Source organism: Larimichthys crocea, chromosome I (genome assembly GCF_000972845.2).
Source record: "Larimichthys crocea isolate SSNF chromosome I, L_crocea_2.0, whole genome shotgun sequence".
Lineage (NCBI taxonomy): Eukaryota > Metazoa > Chordata > Actinopteri > Sciaenidae > Larimichthys > Larimichthys crocea.
Genome location: NC_040011.1, coordinates 5,562,569 through 5,583,880, shown reverse-complemented (window position 1 = coordinate 5,583,880; position 21,312 = coordinate 5,562,569). Strand labels below are relative to the sequence as shown.

The 21,312-nt window shown below is 39.1% G+C and overlaps 1 protein-coding gene across 7 annotated transcripts in view; it reads right to left on the bottom strand.

Annotated features, from left to right (window-relative positions):
• slc4a3 (solute carrier family 4 member 3) overlaps positions 1–21,312 on the bottom strand; it is a 51,949-nt gene that overhangs the window by 18,446 nt on the left and 12,191 nt on the right. For 5 of the 7 annotated variants that reach the window (XR_003463299.1, XM_019260859.2, XM_027284951.1 and 2 more), the window contains exons 3-7: positions 14,029–14,203; positions 11,695–11,945; positions 11,336–11,526; positions 9,132–9,358; positions 48–193 (exon numbers count right to left, since the gene is read on the bottom strand). Coding sequence is in view for 6 of the 7 variants with exons in the window: in XM_019260859.2 (XP_019116404.2) it covers positions 48–193; positions 9,132–9,358; positions 11,336–11,526; positions 11,695–11,945; positions 14,029–14,203 (990 nt within the window). In the remaining variant the exon portion in view is untranslated. Of the gene's footprint in view, positions 1–47; positions 194–4,310; positions 4,789–9,131; positions 9,359–11,335; positions 11,527–11,694; positions 11,946–14,028; positions 14,204–21,312 lie in introns of those variants that run through there. The other 2 variants (XM_019260860.2, XM_027284972.1) reach the window with 2 other exon arrangements.

Below are 21,312 nucleotides of genomic sequence, written 5' to 3'. Positions count from 1 at the left end.
ATTTCAAGTTTTAAAGTGCAAATTCATGCAGTGTCTGTGCTGCAAACCTCATGAGTTTTCTTATCCGCTGCTCTCTTCTTCTTCTTCAGGCTGCATAGTTGTGTGGAACTGTCTCTGGCCCGGGTCATCTGACATCGTGATGACTTCTTTACTAGGTGGCGTCTTACCCCGGGGTTGTCCTCAAATCTGTGACCTGAACAGCCACAAGCATTTTAAACCAAAGTGCAAAAGATCAACATTGCTAAGCCACAATGTGTTGATATTTGGAGGAGTAATTCAGACACCCACCTACAGTAACTAGGAACACTCTGTAAGCAGTAGCCTGTAATGCTCTTTTTTAATACTGCGAAAAAGTAAAACATCCTGTCATACTCAGAAAATGTGCTCCACGCTGGAAAAATCAGAAATCGGATTTGTATGATTTGTATGCCTCTTTTAGTTTCCAACTGACAAATAAACATCCAATAATTTAAGGAAAGGTCTGACTTAATTTATGGGTGAGTGAGTATCTATGTATGCCATGGGAAACTGTCAGAGGAGGTGGTTTTACCCCCAGTTCAAAAGTAATTTCTTTTTCAATTTCCTTGACCCACAAATCATATTTTATTGAATTCAGCATGAGGAGGAGGACATTTCATTACAGTGAGGACCTGGCTATCATTTGTCATGTAAAAGGGTGGTAAGCTTGGGAAGTAACCTGATTTTGGATAAAGGAACTTACAAATGTACAGTAAAAGATTAAGAATGGAAATGGTGGTTTAAAGTATGTTTACTTAATTTGATTTGATTTGATGATTACAGTATGATTTGCCCAAATTGTGACTAATGGTCAACGGAAACTACACCATGTTTCAAAGGGGTAACTTATCACTTATTATTAGGGTTATTTTTCAACCTAGACCCTATTTCTCCACATTTTTGTATCTAGGTGACTAATGGGGACAATTTATGAAACTTTAAACCAATAAAAGCAAAACTGGGCTGCAACGTAATCCTTTGGGGAAATTATGCACCATTGGTACGTCTAGTACATCCACGAGATCTTTGTTTAAATCTTTTTTAACCTAAAAAGAGCCACCAGCATCCATTGACAAAAACACATTAGGAGTTGCTGGTCTACCACTGCCTCAATCAGTGAGTATGCCTGTGTTTGGATTGTCTGACTTTGGTGTTTTAAAGGATTTAAAAAATACCAAAATCGCACAATAACCCGAGAATAACCAAGTGATCGAGGCAGTGGTGGAACAGAGAAGTAAAATGTTTTTGACAGTGGAGTCTGGTGGCTTTGAGCAGTAAAGTGTCTGGTTAAACAAAAATGATCTTATTCTTAAAAAAAGGTCCATCTCTGTAGGTTTCCTTCCAAGTCACCCTTTAACTGCAAAACAAGTATATTTTCATCTTTGTCAACTATTTTCCAAAGAGTACCCTGATTATTTAGACTTTTTTTCCACTTTCCAAATAGAAATGAGTTTCTATTCATTTACGTAAGTCTGAAAATAACTTGTAAATACAGTACATGATAGGTAACGCACTACAATAAACACTTTGTTGGCTTTATTTATTTTGGCAAAGCTGGTAATGCAGCAGGGACTATTATGAAATGTGTTCATGTGGATGAATTGAAATATAAAGTTATAGTAAAGATCTGGGGGACATTTTAGAAACTGATATTTGCATTCAGTCTGAAACTGTAGTCGACCAGTCAAACTGGCCAACGGCTGAATATAATTTCTTACTGTCTTTTTTGATGTTTTACATGGGCAGCCTGAGGTGACCAAAGTAGAGGTGAGAGAGAAAGAGAGAGAGAGAGAGTGTGTGTGTGTGTGTGTGTGTTTGTATGTGTGTAAGTGTTCCATTCTGCTGCGTCATGTCTTCCTCAGGGAAACAGACTGAAATGGAACTCAAGAAATGAAATTAGGCTGCATTTCATTTTGTAGATTCTCCCAAGGGAAAAGCTCTAAAGGATGCCTTCCTATGAACTACTCCATCTGATCATAAGATGATTTTTCTCACCATAGGGCAGGGCATGGACAGTGCAAATCACTCTGAGTGAAAACAAATTATTTTTGTTCCACTTCGTCCTCTTGAACTGGTGTCTGACCTAGGCAAAGGCCTTATTCTTGCAGAGAAGACACAACACACAGCCAAACTCTATTCTTAAAATACCAAAACACTTAAAACATCTACAGTAACCATTAGGGATGCACTGAAAATTCGAGTGAGAAAAAGCAAATAAAGTTCAATGCTTGTCGGAATGACTATGATGCGTTCATGAACATGGGAAAAATGGAAATTCACCGGAAATATAATAAAACTAAATAGTATTTCTTTCAAGAACAAATTAACAGTGATTAAAACAACATGGGCTTTTTAACAGTATAACTGAAATAATAATTATACTAACTGGAAATTCTACTGGAATATTTGAAGGATATTACATTTACATTTACTTTCTTTGAAAAAACATGTCTACAAATTTATTCTAGGCTATTTATGCAATAAAAAAAAATAGTGAAAAATTTAAGAACCGCATTTCATATTTGGTTTCGGTATTCGGCCAACCATTTAATTTTTATTCGGTTTCAGTTTCGGCCGAAAATGTTCATTTCAGTGCATCCCTAGTAACCATGTACATGTGTGAGCATTACTACTTTTATTATTACCCATTAGAGCTGCAAGGTGGACCCTTCAGCTTTTCTCTGTTACTGTGGACAACATAATCTGCCTCACGACTGGTCTTGATTGTTCACTGTCAATGATAAGACACACATGTTCTAGATTCTATTTATTCAGGGGAGAACAAGTCAGCTAAGCTACCCCTTCTGTGGCCAACCATCTCATTTTGATAACTGATCTATCTTTACTTTAGAAATAAAGTTAATCCCCAAAAAGACAAAGAAAATCCCTTCAATATCAAAAATCATAAGGGGATTTATTTGCTTGCCAGGTCTCCATCATTTGTGTCTCAGCCTGAGTGAAATGCAATTGTTGTGCAAATTTGATTTGCAACATATTTGTAACCCAATAACCAAACTTAGCAGCCATTTTTTTTATTTTTCATTGTGCAGTCTGCAAAAGCATAAGCACACAACTGTTAAATAAAGAAAGCATATGTTCATGGTTATGTCATGATCCTTTGACATGCTTGAAAGGATCGTTTCTATATCAGAAGCATAGCTGAATTTGATATCTGAATAAAGTATATACATAAATAATAAACTATAATTGCTGAATGTGTGCTTGAAATTGAATTCAACAATCTTACTACAGATTATTTGCTCTGTCACTGTGCATCTGCCTCTCAAATGTTTGCTTCCTGCCATAAAGTCATTATAACTCAACACTTTGCAATCATCTTTGAACCATCTTGTGAGTGTTTTTAACAGCATGTTAAATGTCTTAGGAACTAAATGCCATTTTAACTCCTGCTGAATACGCAACAGGAATCAGACATGTGCTAGTGTCGGCTTATGTAGCCTCAAGATACTAGGCTTCAGGCAGAGATGAGATGCAAGCTACAGAGGTGCTGATAGTATTTCATGAATTTGAAATGAAAGTTGAACATGAGGTGAAAGAAGGTAAATGTCTGTTTAAATGTATGGGTTAATGGATATGGAATACACAGTTATCAATCATGAATCATCCGATATTAGCTTGATCTGCTATTAGATAACAATATGAAAACCAACATATTTTTCATTAGAATATGAAAGAGAAATTGTCAAGTTATAGTTCCTAACCAGTGTACCCATATTAACCCAGTTGGTGCCAGCAGTTTTCAGCTACATTTAATTCAGACAAGAGCTTACAAATGTGCTAAGGCATTGCATGTGCTACAACAATGCTTCATCGCAGGACTAATGTGCCATGTTTCTAAATAGGGATGAAAATAGCAGGACTACACATTGCTGGTCAATGAATTGTCTTTCCGCTCTAGCTGTGGCTGATCCTATACCCATATGGGTGCCACTGGATCAATATGAAAGCAGGAAACAGCAACAGTCAACCACCCTGTCAATTTGCTCAATAACGTGGACAACTTTCTGTCTGTGGTCATGAACGAGCCTTATATTTCCATTAATTAAGCAAGCAGCAAGCTATGTAATCAATGGAAACAAGTAAGCTCCTGCCCAAAAACAGAATGAAATGCTTGTCTATGTGAATTTCCCATTGTGTTACAATTGCCTCAGTTTTTACTATTGTCAAACTTCCATGACTTAAAACTTGCATTGAATGGACACAAGTTTTATGCTACCCAGCAAGAGCATAGGTGGTGAATCTCCACAGAAACAGAACTTCACACAACTTACGGACAGGCTCGAGTGGTGACCCCAGTTGAGTGTGGATTGACTCAAGCAAGTCATAGTCATCAAAATCCAAAACAAACTCTTCAAAGTCCAAAAACCCCTCCACAGCGGACAATGAGCCATGGCGCTCATTTAGGTTCTGCTTTGGGATGCCAATGCCTTTCTGGAGACTGCACAGACGTTCAGGAGGATGGTGGTCAGTGCAACGCTTCTCATCAGAGCTCCCTTGGCCCTGGTTCTCCTGTCCCTCAATGTCTGTCATCTCCACGGTCGGTACCTCCTCCTATCCTCCTCTCTCTTAGTGGACACACTGCTCATCCAGGGCTTCCAACTCTTGAACGCCGTTGCCCGCCCTGAGTCACTGGTTTGATGAGACTGGGTCTTTGCAGGGATCACTAACCTACCTCTGTTGTACTGCTCTGGTTGAGCAAAAGAACCAATGTGTACAAACTTGTAAACCAGCTCCGAAGTTGCCTCAGGCAACTGAGAGAAAAATAACTTCAGGGAGTCCAACCTCTGACAAAGAAGTTATATCAAGCAAGAAACAGGCAAAAAACAAAAAAAATGTTTTAAAAAATAATGAATCAGTCACAATAATCACCAACACACAAGATCCCCAGTGTCACAAAAACCTTTCTTTTGCCTTAAATCCCAGCAAAAAGCCCAGTTGGAGCTACACCCTCAGACTCAAGGCCCCCTGCTGGATCCACGGTCAGAGAGATGCACAAATGGTAGCAACATTCGATTTAGCTGCAACTCCAAACGGAAGTATTGATAAGGGATGGTCTACTTTGTGAGACCTGCCGGTCATCTGAATGGTAGTGCCGCCCTTTTTTAATGATGTGCCCAGCCTATCGATCTCCGTGGCTGTTCGAAAGCCAACATAAAGTGGATTGGATCAGAAGAGTTGATGCCTTTCCTTTCCAGAGTGTCGCCATCACTCTTCAACCATGTGATGTGTAGGAGGGTAAAGGTCAAGTTCCAAAAGGTTGGCATCTCCATCCGAATTGCATTAAACTGAAAGAACACACATATTCACCAAAAAGACACATGCAGAAATATATACCAAGAACTCTAAGTACACAAACACTACAAGTAGAGTAACAGAATAACACCTAGGACGGACCAGCTCCAGCACTCTGCTTAGTGTGATGCCATGGTGCTAATTATCAGAGCGAGCAGCACCATTCTTGTTCCTGGGTCTCCATGGAAACCATGTGTCCCCTGAGGTGTCGCGGTCTGACTCGTCTACAACAGGTGCATCAGTATGAGCTAAACAGGACCCCCACTAAAACGTGCTCGCCATACTTATTATTATAACAGATTTATTTATTTGCTTTTTCTCTAGACAAGAACTGTGTTTTAGTTACTTGTATTTTCAACAAAACAACAGTCATGACTCATGGGTGAAACCAGACAAATATCCTGTACTGCTCCAAGACAGCTTATAAAACACTGAAAAACTTCAACATCATATCCCTCAGCACTGATTCCAATCTTTCTCCGATATTTGACTACCCGTCATAACAGGGCTGATGTCCCATATTCTGGTCACATGGAGAGAACTGAGCAAACTCCATTTACTGATGAGGACTATGAGATACTGTTGAAAGCCTCAGAAAAAAAAAAAACTAGTAAGTAGTTAGATTTTTTGTTTAGTTCTTTATTAGTTTTAGTTTCTCTTTATTGTACTGTATGGGTAATTTGTCAGGGGTAAGAAGTTCAAAATAGGCATATTACAATACAAACACAACACTGTGTGATGGCAACTGACTCACTCTTGACTGTGTTGTGCCTCTTTTCTGAGGTAAAGGACTGGGACAACAGCAGAGAGCACACTATATGAACTCTGATTCATATCTCACTTTTTTTTTTTCAAAGTGATGACCATTGATTTGTTGTCGACCATTATGATTTCAGCAGGCAAAGGTGACTATCACTGACTGATCTTCTTCTCTCTCACCAGACTGCATACCCAGAACAGAACAGGGGGACATATAGTGGTGATATACATGGCCTGTCAATGTCAAACATCGCTCCCAACAAATCCGATAGTTGTGTTTTGAGTGACAGTGGGTGCCCTGTTTCCAGATGGTTTCTAAACAGTCAATGATTAGTCCGCTCTGTTAAAGCAGGAAAGGCCAGAGGCAGAGTCGCTGCTAGAGGGGAATCGACTGCAGCCTGTTAATTAATACCCCTGGATGCTATGAGTTTTTCTCTGGCAACACAAGCTTTTTCCCCATCTCTATCCTTTACTCTGCTTTTATCCTGTTTCTCTTTCTATCGTCTGCCATGTGCTCAGGAATTATTTCATTATTTTATTATTTTTATTTAATATTTTCAATGCAACTTATGATGGCAAGTTAGTTACTGTTACAAAGATTACATTTCAGAAAACACTTCACACAGAAGCAAAAAGCTGCCAAGCAGCATAAAAGAAATAATGATAATAAAAAAAGAGTAAATTGTACATGAATGTGCCTGTGGATGTGTAGAAAACCTGCAGCTATACTCTTATTTCTGGACACGTTTCCCTTTTGTTCCACACAGCCTATTTTCTAGTTGTTTTTTGTTCTATTTAGTGAAGTGAAGTGAAATATGCTATTTTAAGCAGTAATGTTATACTTACGTAAAAATTCAGACATGCTTCAAATTATCTATATTTTTTCACAAGAACTTAAAAGGGAAGTATTCAAATTTCATTTTGACCAGCAGAGGGGGCTGCAGAGGGAATGTATGTGAACAATCAGTTTCTTGAAGTAGAGATGAGGATGTGGTTACATGTTATTTTGGGCCCTGATTGTGTTACTAATTTCTTCATCAGCATTCTCAGCTGCAGTGAGCCTAACATTTAATAGGTGGTAATACATTATTTGGATGCATTTTTTGTAGATTCTGTAATTCATCTGCCCTCCATCCTTTGTGTTATTTAATTTGACACTTATTTCCAACAGTGTATGTGGGGGCCAGGAGCTGTGTGGGTTGATTTCATGAGACAGAATGTGTGGGACAGCCATAGTGGCGCCAAGTCACTGGCACAGCAGAGAGAAAACTTGTCAATGGTTGTCACCATCACATAAAGGGAGTCAATTAATGTTTTGGTTTTTTTTAAACAATGTTAAGCAGAAATTACTGTTCCAACATCGTGGATATAAACTAGGCTTTATGGTAAACATATTACTGATTTTAAACTAGGTATCATATTCCAGATGAAGGACATTGTTTGACATTGAAAGAAATGTTTAAAGAATAGTGTATAAACAGCATTAATATGCTGTATTAAATATGTAGTCTTGTTGGTTCCAAGTAAAAATCTGTTGCATGAACTTTGTGATTTGAAAGTCAATAGTCTACATTGAAGGTTTGGTTAAATAAAGCTCTTAATATTTAGAAGATTCAGTTTTTTTTCAAAGCCACAAACTAAAGAGCAGCAGCTGCTGCTGAGTCATTATGTCAAGGGAAATTATCATTTTAGAAAAAGAAATACTTGGTGTGTGAAAGAAAAAGTCTCTGGGTGAAATCTAATATCTGTAATATCTCTTAATACACATAAAAAGCAAAAATATCAAAATAGCCAGTTTCTTTGTACTATTTATGTTTCATAGGCAGATTAGATCACTGTGTAGTAGTGCTGCCAGTAGAGGGTGCTGCTGTTACGAATGAATCCAGCCCTAAAATCAATATCTGAAACATTTCTGGATATATTTCATGTATTAATATATCAGATATTCTGGCAAAGACATTACCATGTCATATGTTATGCACAGCATGATAGGCCTAAAAGTGAACATTTACATTGCAATTAAAGCAGCAGAGGGAGTCTGTCCTTCCACAATACAACAGTCAAGATAACATCAAGAGAATGGAGCTTTCTGTCAGGTAGACTAGATGCTGACGACGTATTTCCTTTACTGTCTGTTGAGAAGGGAGATACACCGAGGCAAGAGGCTCACGTCACATCCATCTATGAGCACATCACAGTGCTTATTCATCTAAAAATTGACTCTCTTTCTTTTTAATAACCATCAGGCTTCTCTCTCCGTTCCTCAAAGTCATTTCATCTAATACCTTTAGTCTTACAAATATCTGGCAGTCTCATTTTGGGCTGGTACCTCATACACCATGAGTGCAGTGTCTAGCATTAAAGCAGGATTAAATTACTGGGGGATAACAGCAGCAGCCTTTGAAATTTGGGGGTATTAATCAGCAGCAGTAAACAGTAAACAACATGAGAATGTCATGCATGACTACGTGAACTGCTGTAGAGACTTGACAGTTATATCAATATCCTCGCAACCACATCAAGTGCTGTCATGGAGGTCTGATGGAAAACCAGTAGAGCACAGTCACTGACTGATATGGAACAACCAAGCTAGAAAAAGACACCCCACAAAGATCCTTCCACAATGCTGTTGTGGCGTTGAGTCATCTCAGAAGGTACATAGACAGAGGAAATCATCTCCAATGGCCCCAAGCCTTTCATTTCTCAATATATAAATAACATAGAAAAGGTAAAGAGTGAAGATATAGCAGAGACTACATGTAGCCCGGCTCCAAACTGCTGCCCACATTTCTCTTTTTATCAACAGTTTAAAAATGTCTGCCATTGTGCTTATTGACAGCTGGTTCCCTGGTTGTAAAAGTGGACAAGCCAATCAGAGCTCTGTGGGTGGAATTAAGAATCTTCCATGTTGCATGAGATGAGATTGTCACTACAGATATATATGACAATAATGATTATCGAACCATCATGATTGTCGTAAGGCTGCAAACCCAATCAGATACACTGTTAACCAAAAGGCCTCATGGTTATATCTTACTTACTTTTCATGTCATCCAGGTCAGCACTGGCCAACATCTGGGCCTCAGCCTCATCAGTGGGCACCTGCTGGTAGACAGCCGTCTCCAAAGCAGTCATGCTGCCGATGCAGATCCGCTCTCGCAGGTCATAGTTGCTCCGCTGGGCACCTGCCATACGATGATGGACAGGCTTCCTGCGGAACCAGCCACGGGTCGTGGTTGAACCTGAGAGATCTGATCCTGGGGGAACACTGACAAAAAGAAAAGATACGTATTGTGTTGTGTTAAAATTCTTACAATATAGATAAAGGACTAAAAATAATATACACTGCTCTTTGTTGTGCCTCTTGGTTGCATTGCTGTCTCTTCACCAGTAGAGGGCTTTACAACACAGCAACAGGCCAGGATCTCCTCAGCAACCCTCTGAGTCATCCTCAGCTGCAAACACAGCTACACAATCTTGCATGGCACAGGCATGATGGTGTCTTTTTGCTTCTACTCAACCAGGCATTGACAGAGACAAATCCTTCCCAGCAGCAAACTCTATCCATACATCAGTTATGAAAACAATGAAATCATATTCTCATAGTCATGCATGTTTGTAAGCTAGATGTGCTATCTAATATCTACTATATATATTAGTGAATAGCCATTAGTGTTGATTTGTTTGATCCTAATGAAACATTTAAGTTGCTAATGTAAAGTTCACATGCATACATCTGAGCCTGTGCATGAAATTAGAGCAGAACTTAAGTATTTAAGAGTTTGATTCTGTGAGTCAGATCCAGATTTAATGTTATTAAATCCAGCTTTGTATTTCTTTCTTATACCATGACCGACTAAAAAACAAATAAATAAAAATTATTCATTATTCATTTCTGACTGGCTAGCTGGCAGGAGGCAGTTAAATTTAAAAAAAACAACACAGTGTGTCTTGAACCAGTCTAGGGTAAACCAGTCCACAAGGCATATTAAACTGCAGGTAACCATAGCAACGCACTTTTGTGTAACGTACGTTTCATTTCACATTACCAGTAAACCCCCTGGTAAAATGGACGCATAAATTGACCATAAACAACCTTCAAAAGCCGCATAATTCACGTTTCATATCAATCATAACGGACTAAAAGACAGCATTACATGTAAAAAGAGCACAAAGAGAATTATCACCCCACCCTGCAGTTCTCCTCAGCTCTATGGAGCGTTTTAGCATCTTCAAGCGGATTGTTTTATGGCCCACAACTTCACTTCATTCTCATAGCTCTCATCAGTCTTGTTTACAGCCACAGCAGACAGACGTTTATAGTAAAAAAAAGCCCTGGTAAACCTGCTCCCTGCCCTGCATCACGCCGCAGATCGACAAAGTTAGAGATGGAGGTAGTGTCACATTTAGCAGCTAAAGAGACAGATGTTTAACAGATATAAGAGGAGTTGGCGGAGACCAAAAAGAAGAGTAAATAGTGGACTGACAATTTCCAGGTGGCCAGCACTCACAACTCCGAATGAAGCAACTAATGTTGCTCTGTGTCTACCAGATGATTAACGTGGATTAGCTCACTAAAATGTTAGCCATGGCAATTTGAATTTGATATGATTGAAGAATTGATCAATCACAGCTTGTTCAGCTGACCAAATAAGAATGAAAAGATTGTTTTGTGGTTAAGGATACAACAATAAAGCCACTTACAACAGACCTGTCTTACAGCATCTAGCTATAGTAACAAAAGCACAGGTGTTAAATGAATAATAATAAAATGAATGACTCTGGTCTTTATTTAGCCACATGGAGGCAGCAGGATAAGTTATCCATCCAGTAGACACATGGCAACATTATCCTCCTCCTTTTATCTGTGCCTTAAAGGCATACTGTTGAAATACTGAAAACAGTTTCTGCTGCTGAAAACAAGGTTGAGACCAGTGAGAATGACTGTTACATTCATTTTGGTCTGGAAAGCAAAGCAACTAATTAAGACGCTTAGGACACGAGGGCTCAGTAAGGGTGGCAGGAACTACAGTCAGGTTAGTCACTACAAGTCACACCTTTCACATTACCCATAATAATTTCATTTGTTTATATAAAAAATATTGATAATACTGCAGTACATCTGGAACCCTATGACCGAAGCAATGCCACTATACCTACATGCACTTCTACTGAGATCATAAACTCATACACACAACAGTCTTCTGTACAAACAGAAGCAACTGGAGATGTTGTAATAACTTACCTGCTGCAAGCAGCTTCATCTTCTTCATCCTCCTCCACATTCTGTCCAAGAACAGCAATTCCCCCATTATGAGTCTCCCCCTTTATCAGAGTGGGTGCAGCTTTCCTCGGCAATGGATGTTCTTCGTTTTCCATGTGAAAAGCAGTGAGCGGGAGGGGTTCCTCCAAGTCCTCTTGGCTCCCCAAACTAAACTGGGAGGAAGAGGAAGATCAGAGAGAGAGGGGGGGGGAGGGGTATGCCAATATGTGATTATATCTGTAAAAAATAAATAAATAAATAACAGATGGCTAAGCGGTGTCTGATTGTATCTTGCCATTTTTACACTATAGAGGTCCTACTGCTACTCAGTCTTATTTTACCTGTGGTTGGATGTCAGGTAGGTCTGTGGGTGTGGCAGCCATCCCCTGTCCGTCTGGCTCAGAGTCCACCTCTTCCTCGTCTACCTCCTGAATGGTGGGTGTAACATCGGAGGGGGGCAGGGAGGTCTTTTTTTTCTTCCGCTTCTTTTTGCGTTTTCTGTCCATGCTGTGCACCCTCTTGCGTAGACGCTGGGGCAGGGGCAGGTGGGTGGATAACGGGTGGTGTGTGTGGTGAAATGTGTGTCTGTGATCTGTTTTAAACAAGATAAAGTATAAAATCAAAAGTACATCATTATATAAAATGTTCAGTTCATTTCCAACAGTGTCGTATCATGCTTTGTCCCAAAGTATGAGGGAAGTCTATCATTAATATTTCTGTAAACGGATACTATTTTAATTTTAATATGAAACTAAACTGATCTCTCCTCAGGATGGGAGCAGCATCATTACAGGGGTTTTTATTACAATGTTGATGATGAATCCAATAACGTAAGTAATGGAGTTCCACAAGGTTCTGTGTCTGGACCAATTCTATTCAGCTTATACTGTATATGCTTCCTTTAGGCAACATTATTAGGAATCACTCCATTAACTTTCATTGTTATGGCGATAATACCCAATTATATTTATCTACCAAGCCTGATAAAACCAATCAGTTAGCTAATCCTCAAACATGGCTTGTGGACACAAAACCTGGATGACCTGCAATTTTCTGATGTTCAAAACAAAACTGAAGTTCTTGTAACTGGACCCAAACACCTCAGAAACTCTCTATACTTAGACTTTCTACAGATATAGTTACTCTAGATGGGATCACCCTGGCCTCCAGTTCCACCATAAAGAACCTTGGAGTTATCTTTGATCTGGATACATCCATTAATGCCCACATAAAACAAATAAAACAAAGGACGGCCTTTTTTCACATTGCAAAACATTGCAAAAATCAGGTGCTTCCTGTCTCAAGCAGATGCAGAAGAACTATGTGTATCCATGTGTTGCAATGATCTTTGTAATCTTTTTAATAATCTACATTGGATTAGTGGAAGTTCTCGTTATCAGGCTGCTTGAATAAGTCCCTTAGGACTTTGCAGTTGATTCAGAATGCTGTTGCACGTGTACTGACAGGTACCAAGAACCATCCTAGAACCATCTGTATACACTCATATCACATCAGTGTGTGTTACTAACTTAGCTTTTTTCCCTTTTGTGCTTTTTGTGCTTTCTCATGCTGCAGGTTTGCATGGATCGTGGCTACGCCTAGATCAGCTACTGGTCGAGCCTGTTAGTCGTACCTCCATTAAACTTTACAATTACAGTTATCATCATTTTATTGCTGCTGTGCATCCGTGTCTCTCTCTATCAGTCTCTATCTATTTATATCTATTGTTGGGTCTAATCCATATTAAACACACATGCAAAAATAGAGAAATGGACTGCTTAATAAACATCGACGAAAGCAGCTCTATATAATCTTAGCCACGATTATCTCCTAGCAGAGCATGTGGTATTTATCTGCTAATCTCTGTAATACTAATACCAATATACTTACACACTGAATCTGGTGCCATGCGCTAAATCTGATCTCTTAATATAACATGACTCAAACTATGATAGACAAGGTCAGCATCAGATTGTATGCATGTGTGTGGCTCATTGTCATTGCAAAGCTGTATATTTGGTTGGTGTAAAACATTGATGACAGTATTAGATGAAAGATTTAAGTAATTTAAACTCATCCTGAGGGGAACATTTGTGCCAAATGTTATGTCAATCCACCCAAGAGGTGTGGAGGCATGTCTCACAGTGGCACTGTAAGAGAAAAGTTAGGGAATAACTTAAGTCAATAAGATTTGCCCTCTGGAGACCATGAATATCTTTAGAACATTTCATGGCCTTCCATTTTGTTGATGTAAAGATATTTTGGCGGATAAGTAGTAGCCTTGATCTGTTAGTGATGCTAGAGGAAAAGTCAGGGGACCACAAAAAGGATCAATTGCCATGAATCATTGCACCAAATTTTAGGGCAATCCATCAAATAGGCTGAGAAGATATTTTGCTAAAAACCAAAAACCACAAAAATGTCATGATGGTGCTAGAAGAATCAGGGAATCACCTAAGTCAGTGGGGTTTGTCCTCTGGGGACCATGAATGAATGTCCAATATGCTGGGCCGACACATATTGGCTAAACTTTAGACATGTTTTAAGAGTAGAACATGTGACTACTCAATAAAATAATAATTATGAAAATGAGTAGCTTGCTTTCTAAAAATAATGTGGATGAATACTATGTACTGGATTACACAACAGTTTGTGTACATAGTAGCTCTGCCTACATTCAAAGTCTTTCTCAGTGTAGTGTCGGCCCATCCTGTCTCCACTGGTGGAAGCAGAGTCACTGATGATGTCTCCAAAGCGCTCCACGGACAGTGCTTTCTCCCAGTTCTCCTCCTCCTCTTCTTCTTCCTGTTCCTCCACTGATCCTTCCTCATCTTCCTCCTCCACCTTCACCTGGAGCAGAATGGAGAGAAAGAGGAAACTTGAAAAGAGCACAGTATTAAGAAGGCAATGAGAAGAGAGCAAGAAGCATTAAAATAAGTACATCACGAAAAGCATCAGAGGAAGGATAAAAATGTTGACATCTTCATATATAGCATGTCCTGTCACAATCAATATAGCTTAGGATGAGTCATATTCACTGTGATGAATGAAGACCAACTGTGCATGCAGAAAGCAGTCACCGTTGCTGATTGTATGATGATTATATGAATTGTGCTGCTCTGATTACTGTATTATATGTACTATAAAGAGTAATGCAGTCAGGCTTAGCATAACGCAGCTAGGCTTTGACATCAAAATAACAGCCACACAGGGAGCAGATTCACCTTAAATCAAAGTAAAATCCTAATCCTGGATGAAAATAGAACAAATAAATGTGTCTCAACACAATGCATTCAAGTATTTGTCATTGTGGATAGCAAATTATCTACCCTAATTTAAGCCAAACCCCACCACAGCTGGCTGCAAACTGCATTTTGCTTTGTATTTATCATACGAGAAACCTAAAATAATTTTGCTTCAGTACATTTGGCACATAGTGTCTGCGCATCCTCCACTTCATGTATAGAGGACATCAAATCAATACAACAAAGTGCTAAGCAGCAAAGAACTAATGCACTAGACAGCCCCTGGAGACAGTGGAGGTTGGAGGGAGTGTCCTGTCAGGGCCATTTGGTGCCTCTGATAGGTCAAATCACTGGGACAGGCTGCTTCCCCTGCCTCAGATTGGTGCTGGCATGGTGTGCACTCTGGCTACTGTTCTGTGGTCTCAGATTTCTTGATGCCAAGGCTCCATTACTTCCTAATTACCAGTGGGATGAAGGGACAGGATATGTTTAATGGTCCAAGCTACCTATCTACACAAGGCAGAGGCAGATGAATCCAGACTGAATATAAAAAGCATAATATTGAATTGAGTTTTGTTTATTACTTAAGGTACTCTATATTCCTCCCATATTCTAGTTTAATTTCTCCTCACCTCCTCTTTACCTTGCTCTGGTAAGCACTGTTTATAGTGCAAGACCCCGGAATTTAATAATCCTTATGTAATGAAAGGGAATAATACTCGATAGCTGAAGCCGTTATTAGGGTAAAGGCACTTTTTTTTACACCATCTTTTTTTCCTTCGCTCAAGCTCCATTGGTGCAAATGACTCAAAACCTCTTTCATGTCAGCTTTGAAGTCAGTCTGGGCGGAGGGACACAGGAGAAGGGCAACCCCAGCCCAGGTGGTGGAGGCACAATGTGAAAAGGGTTTGGATAGACCGACAATGGAGTACAGCGATTTCACAGGCCCCAATGGCAATCGGATATATTACAATTAGCATGTTAGCAAGTAAAATAAGAACAGACCTCTTATGTGCACTGAATCTCTGCGTTCATCCAGACACTGAACACCAATTCATTGTGTCTGATGAGAAATGTTGGTGTAAGACAGAATGAGGAGTTGTAATGGGAGAAATAAATAAATACAGCATACGTGGAAGCCCACAATTAGTCATCAAAAGCATTATTAGCAAAATTACAAAAGCAAATTTGTTTACATCCTAACTGCCTGGTGAAATGCTATAGGTCCAGTGGTCCAGTGTGTAAGTTTTAAAGGACTTTATTCACATATCATGGCAGAAATGCTGTAGGTCCTCTGCCACAAAGTCTTTCATGTTCAACAGCAATGTTTCTAAAGTAGCCCAGAACGGACAAACTAAACACTGGTTCTAGATAGGACCTTTCGCATTTTTCACGGCAACCACTCTTTCGCACTCAGAAGGAGATTGTGAAGTGACAGGGTTGTAATCAGTAACTACACTGCTACATGCCACTAGATTTTACACACCTTTAACACCAACATCAGTAGATCAGTGTGCATCATAAGTTCACTAGTTTCTCAAATAGATATTACCTGTATTTTGTGTTATCATGGTTTACTGGTTTAGGTTTGGGGCTAGTACCTGGATAAAACAAGGCACTGATTAATCGAGAAACTGAGGAAAACTCAAAAGAATAATGAGTTTTGACATGTTGTATAAACCCATTGAAGTGCAAAGGATTTATATAATCGATTTTCACTCAGTTGTGTTGCCAACATGGAAATTGAAATGTCCTAATATTTAATATTGTTATAATGAATGCTGGATAAGAGCTCTCAAGTCATCTGATCCTGTTTGCTGTGTGTGTTGTTTACATCAAACACAATGATATCTGATGAATGAAAATTAAAGCAGCCTGATCATCTGTGACAAGCCACTTTTCAATTCAAAACATGTCTGACCTTTTCTCATGAACTGCCCAACATTAATATTTTATATTTGGTGAAATGCTGAGCCAAAAAGATGCATTAAAATATTCATCAGCTGCTGACTAATACGGATAAGGGTGTGTGTTATGCGTTTCAGGATCAAATGCTTTCAGTGGCCAGGAAAACCCTCTGGAGTGAGGGTATACTTGGGTTATTTCTGTCTAAGACATTGGGTGTAGAGTTAAGGGTGGGTTAGAGTGACTATTATTAGGTCTAATATCAAGGTTAGAGATTGTAATTAGGCTCAAGAAACCTGCAATTAAAGCAATTTGGTTAATCTTAGAGTAAGGTTCTAGTAACATTTTAACAAGTGAAACTCACCAACAGTAAAGACTATTGTCCTGGAGTACCTGGATAGCTAAACATAGTAGAACATAAACATACATAAACCTGCAGACCAACTGACCAATTAATGTCTTTCACTCCCCCAAATCCACAATACCTTCAATGCTTCATTTTTTATTCTATATAAAATTCTATATATCAAAAGTATGCTTAAAAATGGGAGAATACGTCAGTGTATTTGTTTTGCTGTTTGTGGCAAAAAGACACTGTACAGTGGTCCCTCGTTTATCGCGGGGGATACGTTCTAAAAATAACCCGCAATAAACGAAATCCGCGAAGTAAGTTTTACAATTATTATACATGTTTTAAGGCCGTAAAACCCCTAACCACACACTTTTATACACATTTTTACACGCATTTTGTACAGTACTCCCTTAGTTAATCAGGACGCAGAACACATGTGCGGTTCTCCCTTAGCCAAATTAGAACGCAGAACACAATGCACGTTCATACTGTACAGTATGCTGTATAAAAAGCATGCAAAATTACACACAAAAAATCCGCGAAACAGTGAGTCTGCGAAAAATGAACCGCGTTATAGCGAGGGACGACTGTACATCCTGAGGGAGCTCCAAGTAGAGCCGCTGCTTCTTTGCATTGAAAGGAGCCAGCTGAGGCGCTACAGGCGTCTGATTAGGATACATTCCGGACACCTCCCTTTGAAAGTTAGCAACTAACAGGTGAACATGGTGAAGCATTTAGCGGCTGTGAAAGCCAAAGCTAAAAGGACAATGAATATTGGTCCTAAAATTAATGGAGCAACGCATGCGAGCTAGTTTAGGCAAGCTGCATTGCATATGCACCATTCAAACTAAATACAAATACAAACACTGCAAAACTCCCATCTGTCCCAATGCCAAGCATCAGCATCATCGCCTGTTCTTCAGCCAGATATTTGCTCGTTACTGTTCAATATCTCTATGTATACATATCTGCTGGAAGCGATGAGGTCAGAGCCTAGACGCCGAACTCTAACTGTATTCTGCTGCTGCAATAAACATGTTGCTTTGTGTCTGCTAGATGTGATGTAATTGTTTGCGACTTAAAAGTTGGCAATATGTTGTGTTAACAGCTGGTTTCCACTGTCACAAAGAGGCCAACAAATTGGTGAATGCAGGTTTATAATACAGTGTACTGTATGTACACAAGTAAAGGCGAAGTAGCCCCACACACACATTGGTTCACCTGCACACAGACAATGATAGCCAAACCTTTTAGTAATAATAATACAGCTAGTATAGAGTGGTATAGAGAATCCAAACATTTTTGAGCACCACAGGTGTTGATCAACATAATTTAATAAGGTTAAGGTGGTTGTAGGTTAATTCAGATGCCATCAGCTGACAGCTGCCATGATAAATGACCGAATGCATGAGCTTTAAAACAAAGTTGTCTCTCTCTTTATGCTGAGCCAGATTTCAGTGCTGATGCTTACGCTGTCACTGTACTGTATGTTTGTTGTTCAAGCAGATATTGTAGATTTACAGTCCTCTTATTAAAATTCATGCTGATGAAAATGTGCAATCAGTTTTTTTGGTTTTTGCAGATCTCTCTGCTTTCTGTTGCTTGCTGCTCTTTTCAGTAAGCAGAGTTTAAATTTGCTTCCCACTCCCTTCATCCCTTTATCGTCGGCCTCTTTGATTGAAGGAGCTGGCACACTTCCCAGACAAACAAATCACAACTAACATAAATATCAGTATGAGTGTTTTGCTTTGCTTTTTACACTGTGCAGCTGATGTTTATGAGAAATTATTTTAAAATGTTTGTATCATTACTGAAAGTGACTTGTGAATGTGGCTAGTTTTTCTTAAATATGGTCCAACATGCACTAAAACACATAACAAACACAATTATTTCCTATTTCCTAGTGAACTCATCTACAAAAAAGTCAACTTTGTCAGACCTACAGTATATTCTTATTCCTAATTGGTGAGTGAGAAAAGTGAGAGAAAAAGTATGAAGCCATTAATTTGACATTTCCTACAAAATAAGATGAGTCATTTGTTTGACAGTGAATATTGCAGGGAGCACTGGAACAAGGAGCAGGCACAGTGAGCTGTTAGATGAAGAGCTGCCAGTGCTGGCTGCACACCTCCAACTTCTCAGCGAGGTAACCAGCTCCTTTCAACGTGCCCTGCTGTTTGCAGACACATGCTGTGTGCAGCATAAAATCAGATCACAGTTGCTCACAGAGTGAAGGATATATATAGGACTTCTTTATTAAGACAACAACAGTTTGTTTTGCTTCCCTACAATTCTGGGACCTGTAGTATTAAACTCAAATCTTAAGGATTACAACTTCAAATCTTTTTTCCAGTTTGTCTTTTCTGTATTAGGTTGTCCGACTCTCCGTTGTAGCTTTGTAATGTCCAATATTAATATAATATATAAATACACAAAAAGATAGAACATACAGTTTGAATGTTTCAAGGTTCCCCAGAACAAACATTTTCCTTGATTTGTGGGTCTAAAATAAATCTCAATAGTTCAAATTTTTTTTTTTTTTTTTTTTCTTTTTGCATACTTTGGGTCACTTTGGGACAAAGTCATCAAAATTCAGGTTAAACAAATGAAATGTAGGGTATTTTTCTACTGCTGTCAAATGTCAAAACAGGTCAATTTTGACCCGAACAGTATAAAACACATTACCCATCAAGATCCGCAGGTTTGAACAATGTTGGCTGCACAACAGGGGTTTGTAACAACTGGTCCAGTACTGGATCACTAAGCCTGCAGAGGTTTATTTATTATTCACAAAGCTTTTAAAAAGGGTTTACTACTATGGCCAGTGGAGCTCAAAGCAATAAAACTGCTGAGAATAGATAAAACACAATTAAAAGCACAATTCTTGATGCATTACCAGCAGCACCACCTGTAGATCAATGGAATAATATGAACCCATTGGCATGTACATTGCTAGGTGAAACTTACTGGTGATCAAAAGCGCCACAAAGTACCTTCACCGTTCAACTGAACACTGCAGTTTACAGTCAAGACCATGTCTTCAACTCAAGACCAAAACCACCAACCCCCATAAGAGGATCTCTTCAAAGACTGCAGCTGGCGATGTTTCTGTGGCAACCAAGACTCTGCTGGGTCAGAGGAGGTTCATATCCTTCATGCACACATACCCTCGCATCACACCAAAAAATCAATAAGTCGGTCGTAGTTCAGAGGGGCATCAATCAGCTGTAGGAGGTGCAAAAAAGCTGTTGTCTCTCTCTATAGATGCTGTGTGTGTGTGTGTGTGTGTATTTTAAGTTGAGTGCACAAGTAATTGAGGGTAGGAAATTGAAGGGTCCACTTATGTAGCCAAGCATCCAGCCTATTATTTCCTTCAAATCAGTGTCACAATATGCTTTGCACACTGGGGATGACATGGTTCCCCACTGCACATAATAACACGTCACTTACTTAGCTGGCAGAACGATTTCTCCCTGAGAACACACGCTAATCTGTTTCAGTGGAATAACAGCTAGAGAACATTCTGTTATGAAGGACACAAATATTTTCCATAGACCCATGCGTGACTCATCCCTGTGTTAAGACACGGAAGGGAACAATTCTGTCTTGAAGACATTTCAGTGGTCATTTCATTCTAGATACTCATTAAATTGTTGCCTGAAGGCATCCTGTTCCTTAAACTCTTGACAGGGATAAAGACCTGGACCCACAGCAACATTCAAAACGCCAACATTTTATTGTAAAATCAAAACATTTGAACAGAGTTTCTCTAATAATGGATTCACTAACATTAGAATCTTCAAGAGGTCATTGTTATCCCCATGGCGTTATTAAAATGTATGTGACACTGGGTTTTTGGGTTGTATTAATCATCTTGTGAGTTATGGGTGCTGTGAGTCCAGTGTGTAACAACATTTAAGGATATCTATTGACAGAAATGGGATATCATAATCATAACTATGGGTCCTCTTCCATGGAGTCCACCATTTTGAACAACTTTGCTTCTACAGCGGCTCAAAAGGGACAAAAGAAATACTGTTTCACGATTCACAGTTGCACTACACCCAGGTGTCTAGCAATGGGTCTTTTGATAAGCGGGCTGCTATATCACAAGCTACAGCTAGCTATATTTGATAGATATAAAAGAGAAAGAATAGCAAAGTAGTTTGTGAGTAAACACTAAAATAAGGTATAAATAAAATGGTGGCATAAGAAATAATTACTAGAAATATGGCGAGTAACTGATGGCATAAGAAATAATTACTAGAAATATGGCGAGTAACTGATAATTTCAATGTGTCAATAAACGTCAAACTAACATTAAAACATTAGGCAGTGCTTACTTGAGTTCAAACTGTCTTTTTACAGTCACATCAAAAATATAATTTGAAAGAACTGAAAAAGGCCCTTTGTTTTTTGACATTTATGATACTCTCGCTGTTTCAAAGGGCAGCGCT